The sequence below is a fragment of the Rhinoderma darwinii genome, chromosome 3 (assembly GCF_050947455.1).
Source record: "Rhinoderma darwinii isolate aRhiDar2 chromosome 3, aRhiDar2.hap1, whole genome shotgun sequence".
Taxonomy (NCBI): domain Eukaryota; kingdom Metazoa; phylum Chordata; class Amphibia; order Anura; family Rhinodermatidae; genus Rhinoderma; species Rhinoderma darwinii.
The window spans coordinates 13,071,438-13,083,824 of NC_134689.1; the positions used below are offsets into that span (position 1 = coordinate 13,071,438).

Genomic DNA, 12,387 nt, shown 5'->3' on the forward strand with positions numbered 1-12,387 from the left:
GCCGCGGCCATGTGCATGGCCCGCGGGCGGCTTGCGGCTGACAGTCCACTGCCGGCCGACCCGAAAATCACGGGCGTGCACATGACTACGGTCGTGTGCATGAGGCCTAAGGGTATGTTCACACGCACTGTTTTCAGACGTAATTCGGGCATTTTACGCCTTAAATACGGCACCATTACGCCTACAAACATCTGCCCATTGCTTTCAATGGGTTTTACGATGTACTGTTCCCACGAGGTGTAATTTTACGTGTCGCTGTCAAAAGACGGCGCGTAAAAAGACGCCCGCGTCAAAGAAGTGCATGTCACTTCTTGGGACGTTTTTGGAGCCGTTTTTCATTGACTCCATTGAAAAACAGCTCCAATAACGTCCGTAAAATACGCCGCGATTTGTTAAAAAACATCTGAAAATCAGGAGCTGTTTTCAGGTGAAAACAGCTCCGTAATTTCAGACGTATTTTGCTACTGCGTGTGAACATACCCTAAGGCTGGATTCACACGAGCACATTACATCCGTAATGGACGGAACGTATTTCGGCCGCAAGTCACGGGCTGAACACACTGCAGGGAGCCGGGCTCCTAGCATCATAGTTATGTACGACGCTAGGAGTCCCTGCCTCGCTGCGGGACAACTGTCCCGTACTGAAAACATGATTACAGTAAGGGACAGTTGTCCGGCAGCGAGGCAGGGACTCCTAGCCGGGACTATGGTGCTAGGAGCCCGGCTCCCTGCACTGTGTTCAGTCCGGGACTTCCGGCCGAAATACGTTCCGTCCATTACGGACGTAACATGGTCGTGTGAACCCAGCCTTACTGTGATCAGCTGATCACCACAACGGTTTCAGTATGGAAGTGGTTGTCTCTGATGAGACTGCTGTTTTAATTTTCAAGGTCCACCATAGTGCTCTCCATTATATGTCTCTCCATTTGGTGTGAAACTGCGACTCCCACCATGCTAGGAGTTGTAGTTTTGCAACAGTTGGAGAGCCACAAGTTGGAGACCACTTTTCTAACACATGGTAGATTTCCAAAAACCTTTTCGGTATCTTCATATATTGGTGAAAGCAGAATTTTACTTCACGTCATTTTTGGGCCAGTGGGGAAGGATTATGTGAGCTAATTTCCCAAAAATTCATATTCAAATAATTATGCTATTTTTCAAAAATTCTCCCAAAATTTTTGTTTTCTTCATTTTTGTAAAATACTTAGTTTATCAAATAACAAAGTTCCATCAGTAGGGGAGATTTATAGAAGATAGTGCAAATGGTAATGTCCCCACGGCAGCCAATCAGATTTCAGCTCTCGTTCTTCTAAGGCGCGCTCGTTTTTATTAATATCCTCCAAGGGTTTGAGCCAAAAGGTGTTTAATTTCATATACTGTATGTACCTTCTGCTATACTAATCCAAATTAACACCTGTTTAGAAGCTACGGGCTGCTTGGTCTGCCCCAATATAATTTCTAATAAACCCATTAAGCCCATGATTTGTCAATATTTCTGATGTCCAATATTTCAGTGCCAAAGGAAAAAAAAATGGAGAAACTGGTCTTTGTAGAGGCATTGTCCAGGATTCGAAAAATATAGCTCATTTCTTCCAGAAACAGTGCCACACTTGTTCACAGGTTGTGTGCGGTATTGCAGCTCAGCTACATTCACTTCAATGGAGCAGAGCTGCAATACCAAACACAACCCCTGAACAGATGTGGCGCTGTTTCTGGAAGAGAGCAGCCATGTTTTTCTAATTCTAAACAACCACTTTAAGGAGTTACTCTGAGTTTGGGTGGAGAGGTCAAAAACCCTTTTATGGCCATATCCGGCCCCTGGGTTTACAGGCCAGAAGGTGAACTTATTTAACATTACACTGTTAGGCGTTTATTTGACAGATCAAGATATGATTACTGATGGAAATAGAAGACTGTGATATCACTTAGAACCAGAATTCTGATACAAATATGTGGACATTGACGATGTTCTTGTGGGATACAACTCCACCAATGACGTAGCTCATCTCCAGCTTCAGGATGGCATGGAATGGACCCACGATGGGCTTTACTTGACGCACAACACCTGAGTAAAGAGAGAGAAGAGCTACTAATTAAAGAAGTTTTGGTATTAAAAAAATTTCCCCATTAAATTCAATTGGGATGCAAAACCCACAACAGAAAGCCAAGTGTTGCGACTTTTTCAGTGTATTCGCAGCGTTTATGCTGCAAAAATCTGAACTACGGAAAAAAAAAAAAAAAAACATACTTACCCAGAACACCCTCTTTCTTCCTGCAGTCTGGCCTCCTGGGATGACGTTACATCCCATGTGACTGCTGCAGCCAATCACAGCCTGGATGACGTCAGAGGGCCGACCTCCTGGGATGACATTAGATCTCATGTGACCGCTAAAGCCTGGGATTGGCTGCAGCGGTCACATGGGTTGCAGCGTCATCCAGGGAGGCCGGACTGCGCAGGAGGGGCGCGTCGCCATAACAACGGCATACATATTCAGACTGAATGTACTGCGGGTTCCAGGTCAGATACACTGTGTGGTTTCTACGCAGCGTATCCGTCCCATGGGAACCCCGGCCAAAGAGGCTACTCGGCCGACCAGAAGTCACCACACTCTGATGCTTATCGTCTTAAGGCGCTATTTGACCAGGCCATCGGGGTCAGTGGTACTTCTCTAAATAAGAACCAGTGAAGCGCCTTGTGCAACTGCACCGGTTGTACACCCCTACGTCTGGCCGTTCTGCCCACCCTATGCACTACCCCTTTGACTATGATTAATAAGTAGATTTTGTGGTCTGGGTTTCTAGGAAACCTCTCCTTCCGTTCCATAAATGTCCACACATCCCTTCTGAAAAAAAAGTAAATGGCGACATTGAGATGGCATATGCATGAATGATCCCTCAACCAGGTGACCCCCAAGGACACACACTGGAGCCTAATCTACCCATTCAGCATAACCTACAAGGGGTGTAATATAATTGGTGGAAAATGTGACGTGAATAAGGCGATTCCTAGTTTAGATTAAGAAATTAAGGGGCTAGGAAACAGAAAGTGATGGGATCGGGAATGGGAGGTATTGCACACTGATATAAAAATTGATGCTCCAAAGATTTAAAGGAAAACTCCACTTCTGTACAACAATTCACATTTTTGGCTAATAAGGCGGAATAATTGGATAATAAAATAAATGCTGTGCCATTCTGCGTTAATCCAGCTCAAATGTATTACAATTAAAGTGGTTGTTAGGGGGCTCATAATCCTTATCACTCAGAGGCCTTGACCTCTCCGTCCAACGATGCAAACATAGTGGCAACCCTGTTAAAGTGAATGTCCACCTTTTAAAACATGCCATTTTTAGAGCCAACATTATGCTAATTTATTTCAAGATATATCTCTACGTGAGTCAACGTTCTGTTTTATTCTGATACAGAGCTCCGAATCCTTTGCTTAGACACATATGTAAAAGATTAAATTCTGACTACCTTAAGTCACCACCAGGGGGAGCTTATGATCTCAGTGCATACTGTTTTATTATTGAGATCAATGTATAAACAGTATGCAGTAAGCTCCTACACTCCGCCTAGTGGTGACTACAGGTAGACACAATTTTATCTTTTAACTGTTTGACTATGCAGGGGTATTTGGAGCTCTGTATCAGAAAAACGGAGCTCAGACCGCTATAAAGATATATTAAGAAATTAGTCAGCACATAATTTGGACCTACTTAAATTAAAAAAACAAGGGTGGAGAATGGTGGATGCCATGAGGAATAGAATTCCAGAGAAGAGATGAGACATCAGTGAGAGTCAATTAATTCATGCATATTTACATGCTGCTTTACGGTTGGGTATTTTTCTTGTATACATGACACAATTTATAGAAGACCTCAGCTAATTTCAAGCTGGAGGCCAAAAACCATACAGACATCGTTAAGTTCATCGGCAACACATTGTAGATACAGAAGTTAGGTTAAAAAAAAGGCGAAATGGGAGTGAGGTTTGGGCCCGTTACAAGCATCATGATCACAATGAGGAGTAGTACTAACCTCAGAGGCGTACACGTATCTTTGGGGTTTGGCGTGTGTAAAATGGCTTCGGAATTTGTCTGCTTTTGGCCCCCGGGCAAACCCAAAGTTCTTTAAACTGACAAAAACGCAGCGATCTGGAATCACTCAAACTTAAATAGGTTTAACAACGTCTGGCATTAATGCTTCTGGGATCAAACATCTGGCTCGGCTTCCATCGGAGGCTCAGCTCTGTGGCCAGAGACTCCTCTGCAGCTTTCCAGGGACTGCGCGATAAATGTGTAAGCGGCTATTGACTTTACAGGTCGCTAGTAAGTCTAAATTAAACGGGGAGCTCTATAAAAAAAATCGGAATATTTCAAATGATCATAATTAATCGTCGTCAAAAACTTTCCTATGTTTTTTTCTGACAATATCGAGCGGCCCATAGATGTGAACCGCGTCCAAAGTCCCTTGAAGTTTGGTTCTTCCTGTTTCTCACTAGACTGCAGGATAGATTGTCATGTGACCTCTTTTGGATCTTCTGAATGGCTGAGAGGGGTCATTGAGGGGCGTGGCATATACCTTTCATTATAGACATGAGAGGGGAGCCCCTCACTCAGGACTCCCTCTACTACAGGAACCAGAGCAGAGAAAGTATCAGTGGCTCCCGCTATGGTAGACCCAGTCTGTCATTTGAATACCATACAATGGGCGCTAAATGTGTGGATGGCCGAAACGACTAACTGGCAGGAGTTTCAGAAGCCGGAACCGCAGTGATCAGATGATCGCCGGGATGGTGTCACCTCAAAAAGGGGTTGTCATGATATACAACCCCTTTAACCCCTTCCCAACATTTGATGTATATGACGTATACTCTGCTCTAACGGTCGCCATCAGAGATAACGACCGCGGCACCTAAGCAGTTAGATAGAGGTGAGACACCCTCTGTTACCACATCACCCACCTGCAATGGGTTGTCATGACAGCCAGGGGCCTGATGAAAGCCCCCAGGTCTGCCATCTTAGTACTCCTATTAGGAGACAGGGCTTAATAGGCGAACGCTAAAGGAACGATCAAAACGATCGCATGTTTATGTCCCCTTGTGGGACAAAAAATGTTTTTTAAAAGATGTTTAATAAATGATATAAGAATTTATAGAAAAACAAACATTAAAAGTAAAAAAAGCCTTTTTACATTTTTTATTTACAATAATGTAAACAATTCAAAAAATAAACATAATTGGTATCGCCATGTCGGTTACGATCCAAACTATTAGGGCATGACCACACATGGCGGAATTCCTCCGCAACTGTCCGCATCAATGCCGCACAGAATCTGCGTTGCAGATTCTGCAGCGGATCTGCACAAAATGTGCAGAAAATTGATGCGGACTGGCCGCTGCGGACTGCAGGAAAAGTGCTTCTCTTCTCCCTATTCAGTGCAGGATAGAGAGAAGGGACAGCACTTTCCCTAGTGAAAGTCAAAGAAATTCATACTTACCGCCCGTTGTCTTGGTGACGCGTCCCTCTTTCGGCATCCGGCCCGACCTCCCTGGATGACGCTCCAGTCCATGTGACCGCTGCAGCCTGTGCTTGGCCTGTGATTGGCTGCAGCCGTCACTTACACTGAAACGTCATCCTGGGAGGCCGGACTGTAGACAGACGCAGGGAGTTCTCGGTAAGTATGAACTTATATTTTTTTTTACAGATACATGTATATTGAGATCGGTAGTCACTGTCCCGGGTGCAGAAACAGTTACTGCCGATCGCGTAACTCTTTCAGCACCCTGGACAGTGACTATTTACAGACGTCTCCTAGCAACGCTCCCGTCATTACGGGAGCCCCATTGACTTCCTCAGTCTGGCTGTAGACCTAGAAATACATAGGTCCAGCCAGAATGAAGAAATGTCATGGTAGTAAAAACAATACGCTCCGCAGCACACATAAGATCTGCGGACTTCATTGCGGAATTTTGACTCTCCATTGAAGTCAATGGAGAAATTCCGCCATGAGTCCGCAACCAGTCCGCCACTGCTCCGCAACAGACAGAGCATGCTGCGGACACCAAATTCCGCTCCGCAGCCTATGCTCCGCAGCGGAATTGTACGCATCGTGTAAACGAACACTGCTAAATTAAAGTGAAAGTCAATGGAGAAACGGCTCCGCTGCGGATTAACGCTGCGGAGTGTCCGCAGCGGAATTTAAGTGAAATTCCGCTATGTGTGAACCCGCCCTTAAAATAAAACATTATTTATCGTGCACGGCGAACACTGTAAAAAAAAAAATTAAAATATAATAAAAAATGATAGATTTGCTGTTTTTAGTGACTGGCCCCCCCCTCCAGAAAAAATGGAATAAAGGGTCATCAAAAAGTCATATGCACCCCGAAATTGTACCAATCAAAACTACAGCTTGTTCTTATTTAATAAAAGTAGTAAAACATAAGAAACAGATGCATTTGGTGTCACCGTTATCGAACTGACCGGCGGAATAAAGTTAATACGACATTTTAACCGCACAGTGAACGCCGTAAAATCAAATCCCCAAAAACAATCGCTGTTTTTTTTTTTCATTTCACGGCACAATTTTTTTTGCACATTTTTCAATACATTACAAGTGATACGTTAAATGTTGCCATTAAAAAATACAACTCGTCCCGCAAAAACCAAGGCCAAAAACGATGTCAACGGGAAAATAAAAAAAGTTATGTTCCCGGTAGGCGGGGATGAAAGAACAAATATAAAAAACAAAAACTGCCAGTGGCAGGAAGTGGTCAAAATTAGGATTCCACGGGGACTATTGGTTGCGCAATGGTCGTGGTAAAATTGTGTGGCTTTTGAAAGAATTTCGACATGATTGGAAATCTGGCGATCGTAGCAGGTATGATAATTACTAGCTTAGTCACATGACTGGTTATAGTTAATCTGCAGCAGAGGATTCTGGGTGAATTATAGTCTAATGAATTCTTACAGAAATCTTGATTCCTCCATTACCTTTGAGCTCCGGCGATCATAAGGATCTAAGACGTCTGTCAGCGCTTGCTCTACTTAAAAGGCAGAGACGTTACTTCTGCTGAGAGGAAAGGACATTTCTCCGTCCTCTAGGAAGCCAAAACATGAACGTTACCCCGGAGGTCATTTGGTATTTATGAAAGTTCCCAGTGAAAACAGATGCTTCCCCCAGTTTGGGGTGCCCCCAGTTTAATGACAGTTAGGCCTTGTTTACACAGCGTGTAATAGATGAATTTTTAAAGCTTTTTACGCGCCAAAAAACACGTCAAAAACGCATGCTTTAAGCTTCTCGTTAACATCAATGGGAAATTGCATTGTAGTGCATATGACGCATTTTTTTTACGCACGTAAAACGCGCTGAAAACGCTCTTAATTCCCATAGTTAATGGAAGTCCTAATTACGCACACAAAACGCGTAAAAAAACGCTCCACAAACGGTTAAAAAACGCCTGTATTTTAAAAAGCGCTTGTTACACATCGGGTTTTTTTGAGCGCCATGTGAACAAGGCCTTATAATGGAAGAGTCACTTTGGGCAAATGTTAAGATGTTGTCATAACATATGAGATAATGTAGTGCCTACTTTAAATTATAAGGATATTACAAGACACTGACAAGTCCTAGAACTACAGTAAATTAAGTTACGGTATGTGTTACTGCCCATCACTGTCGCACTGCCCCTAGCTCTTTGCCATGTCAACTGGCATTAGCAATCACTGCCAGTTTCTCTGCCATTTGCCATGATAACCGATAAGCCCCGGGGGCTGTTTGTGGTGGTTAGTGGGCAAAAGGGGAAATTACTCTCGGCCTCCCTGGACACTACAGAGCTCTTCTATTTTAGCATTGTTATGCGTTCACCGTATGGCACTATTTGGCAGCGTTATGTGAGCACTTTATGTTGCTGCTATTTGGCACAGTGTGGTAGTATTTATGCACTTCTTCCATTATAAATAATGTGCCGAGACTCAACTTCTGCCACCTCAATAATAAATACTAATATCGATGTTTCATATCTAGAGCCATTGGTGCACCCAGCATGGGCACAGAATACGTCTACCATAAGGCCCAGCAATTGGGAAGCTAGAAGCATATCTCACAGGCAAATCTACCTAGTTAAGCTGCAGTATGGAAATGGGGAATGTATCACTGCATAACTATGCGGAGATGCCATTGTGGCTCTTTCTAGGAACGCTGGGTGACAGCCTATACTGCAGCATTACATATGCCGCTTTCCTAGAGTCCTGAAAAGCAAAGAGTTTGGGAAAGTCAAGAGTCAACATCTGTGAGAGCCTAATGGATGCAATATTGGTTGTCACCCAGCTAAAATAGACATAACTAGGAAACGGCTGAATGGAATTTTTAACAGCTTGACAGGAAGAAACAACTTCTACGGTAACTGAGAATTTTAGATTTTTTTGGGGGGAAAATACCCTCTAACTGAGATGGTGAAAGGTAAAAACGACTTACCGACTATGGTTCCATCAATATAACGCTTCTGGATGTCGAAGGAGTCTCTTATATTTCCCTCAGTGATATGAAATATAATGTCTGGCTGAGGGCCGGGTGAATATCCAGGAGTGATGGCACGGAGGAAGATAATATCTGCGGAGAGACAATAAGGTGATGTGAAAGAGAACTCCACACAGGGCCGGTTTAGGTTGGTTGGTGCCCTGTGCAGTACCTTCTGTTGAAACCCCTTTTATGTTGTAACATACAGTGCCCAAATAATACAATCATACAGTGCCCAAATAATACAATCATACAGTGTCCAAATAATACAATCATACAGTGTCCAAATAATACAATCATACAGTGTCCAAATAATACAATCATACGGTGCCCAAATAATACAATCATACAGTGCCCAAATAATACAATCATACAGTGCCCAAATAATATAATCATACAGTGCCTAAATAATACCACCATACAGTGCTCAAATAATACAATCATACAGTAATCAATAAATCATACAGTGCCCAAATAATACAATCATACAGTGCCTAAATAATACAATCACACTGTCCCCAAATAATACAATCATACGGTGCCCAAATAATACAATCATACAGTGCCCAAATAATACAATCATACAGAGCCTAAATAATACCACCATGCAGTGCCCAAATAATACAATCATACGGTGCCCAAATAATACAATCATACAGTGCCCAAATAATACAATCATACAGTGTCCAAATAATACAATCATACAGTGCCCAAATAATACAATCATACAGAGCCTAAATAATACCACCATGCAGTGCCCAAATAATACAATCATACGGTGCCCAAATAATACAATCATACAGTGCCCAAATAATACAATCATACAGAGCCTAAATAATACCACCATGCAGTGCCCAAATAATACAATCATACAGTGCCTAAATAATACCACTATGCAGTGCCCAAATAATCCAATCATACAGTGCCCAAATAATACAATCATACAGTGCCTAAATAATACGATCATACAGTGATCAATAAATCATACAGTGCCCAAATAATACAATCATACAGTGCCTAAATAATACGATCATACATTGCTGAAATAATACCAACATACAGTGCTCAAGTAATACAATCACAAAGTGCTGAAATAATACAATCATACCGTGCACAAATAATACCACCATACAGTGCCCAAATAATACAATGATACAGTGCTCAAATAATACAATGATACATTACTGAAATAATACCACCATACAGTGCTCAAAAAGTACAATCATACAGTGCTCAATTATTATAATCATGCAGTGCCCAAGTAACACTGACAAATCAATATTGGAAGTTCCTGGTGCCCAGTGGTGCCCCCTTTAATAGTGACAGATGGTACACCCTGTAGGATGGCTCAGGTGGCAGCACACGCCTAAGGCCAGCAGTCTTGACTCCACCCATGGTGAATAATCAGCTGGAATCTGATTGGCTGCTATCGGCAAAACCTCCAAATTTTGTCTGCTGTAGTTTCCATTAATCATGGGGATTGTATCTATCAGGTGACTTTTGTGTTTTAGGAGTTTATCTAAAGTCACAGTCCGATGAACCTATTGATATTTTTGAACATCACCATCCACATCAATACCCACATGGTATTTGACTTGATTAGTGTCAGTTAATGTGTTTATATGTGTTGACATTAATGTGTATGGTTATTTTGATCCACACAAAAAAAGAAAACTGACCAAAGCACAAGCAAGAAGTGTTGTCATGGGGACACAGGAGCAGAGTGGCTTCCTTCTTCTGGGCAGTAAATTTAAGTGCTCACCTTCTGGATGATTAAATTCCCGGGAAGTTGGCAGAGAGAGGACAGTGTTGGATATGGAGTGGACAGGATCTGTCATGCAGCTGAAGTCGTTCGGTCGGCAGGATTTAATACAGCGACTATTGTCTGTTCTTTCATATCTAAAATGTGGAGAAGAAGGGAATGTCAAACATGACTTATAATAATATATACTTGACAAGTCTTATCTTGCTGAACAAACAAGAATATGTCACTTCTAAAGGATACTATATGTACTTCCATAACATTGTGGCCCATAATCAGTGTCCCATAATATTAATATTGTCAACCATAGTCAGTGCCCCATAACATTGTCCACCAGTCAGTGCCCCATAACATTGTCCACCAGTCAGTGCCCCATAACATTGTCAACCATATTCAGTGCTCCCATAATATTGTCAGCCAAAATTACTGCCCCATAACATTTCCAGCCAGTCAGTGCCCCATAACATTGCCAGCCAGCCAGTGCCCCTATTTGTAGTAACAGCCACTGTCCCTGTAAAATGACTAGCCACACTCAGTGGCCCCATACCATGTTCAGCTACAGTCCGTGCCCCCATAACATTGCCAGCCAGTCAGTGCCCCCATTTCTAGTAAGAGCCACTGTCCCTTTAAAATGGCTAGCCACCCTCAGTGGCCCTATACTATATTTAGCCACAGTCCGTGCCCCCATAACAGTGATAGCCACCACAGTCAGTGCCCCGTAACCTTATCGGCCATAGTCTGTACCATTATTGCATTGCTAGCCATAGTCAGTTCCTCCATAAAATTTTCAGCCGTAGTCCGTGCCCCATTAACATTTTCAGCCACAGTAAGTGCCCTCATAACATTGCTTGTCTCAGTCAGTGCCCCATAACATTATCAGCCATAGTCGCTACCATCTTAAAATTGTCAGCCATAGTCAGTGCCCCCCACATTCATGAGATACTAAGTTAAAGCTCATATGTTGCCATAAGCACAGCGCCATTAATCAATGGGGAGGGGGCAGGAGGAGCGGATCACTAAACCATTTACCACCCTAAGCAAAAATATGTATTGTGGTTCATGTTGGTAACGTCAGCATAATAGGTAGGGGGCATTTTGTGGTCTCTATCATTTGTGGGGTGGGAAATTGGCCGAAGGGCCATGGAAAGGGCCACCAAACTCTAGGCCCTTCTGTGCTGGGTGACAAAACCTGGCCCCATAATGGTGATCTTTGCCGTAGGGCCCCCTCGCTTCTATGTACGCCACTGCTGGCTGCACTCCGAGAACTGAATATACAAGGTTTATATTGTGTCACACTGACGGGAATCCATGAACTTGTCGGTGGCGTTCTTATTGTTAGGGAGATTGCCAGAGATTATCGAAACTAGTGCGAGGTAAAAGTAAAGCAGTTGCCCATAGCAACCAATCAGATTCCAGCTCTCATTTTTCAGAGGCGCTTTGGAAAATGAAAGCAGCAATTTGATTGGTTGCTATTAGCAACTGCTCCACATTTCCCCTGTACTTGTCTCCTCTATTATATATTAATGCATGTAAAATATATGAGAGAACAACTCAAAAACAATGATTTATGGCTTAATTACACAGATTTCTCATTTCTCTTCAATCTTGTTTATTCAATGAATCTTCAAATAAGGCGGCCATGCTAGAAAAATCTCACATGTCCTCCACATTCGCGTGACATGTAATAATTATTACAGACATATTCATAGGGACCGCTGGTTACCTTACAGCAATGCTCGTAAAAATGTATAGTAATAATATAGTTACAGGATATGTTGGATAAGTGGGGGTTCCACCTACGAGAAACCAAACCTATTGAGAGAACGGGGGACCCCTGACCTTCTTGGCTGCTTTTATAATTCCAATAGACCCATAGATCTCTATTCTCCCGATAGGTGGCGGTCCCAGAGTTGGTTTCCCCTACTTATCAGACATATTTGGCATATCCTGTCTGACGGGAGAAACCCCCTTTAATGCGTATTTCCACCCTGATTATTAGTCCTGGAATAGTCCCTTTCTAGTTATTCGAATTGTTAAAAAATTCCCTTTAGTCATCCCTGTTTCTGAGAAAGTTGCGTCAAAATGGCCGCCTTTTCATTCAAATAT

The 12,387-nt window shown here is 42.8% G+C and overlaps 1 protein-coding gene across 1 annotated transcript in view; it reads right to left on the reverse strand.

Annotated features, from left to right (window-relative positions):
- Positions 1 to 1,681: 1,681 nt before the first annotated feature.
- FBLN1 (fibulin 1) overlaps positions 1,682 to 12,387 on the reverse strand; it is a 57,806-nt gene continuing 47,100 nt past the window's right edge. The window contains exons 15-17 of the mRNA XM_075855940.1: positions 10,282 to 10,418; positions 8,478 to 8,612; positions 1,682 to 2,065 (exon numbers count right to left, since the gene is read on the reverse strand). Coding sequence (XP_075712055.1) covers positions 1,926 to 2,065; positions 8,478 to 8,612; positions 10,282 to 10,418 — 412 coding nt within the window. The 3' untranslated portion in view covers positions 1,682 to 1,925. The remainder of the gene's footprint in view (positions 2,066 to 8,477; positions 8,613 to 10,281; positions 10,419 to 12,387) is intronic.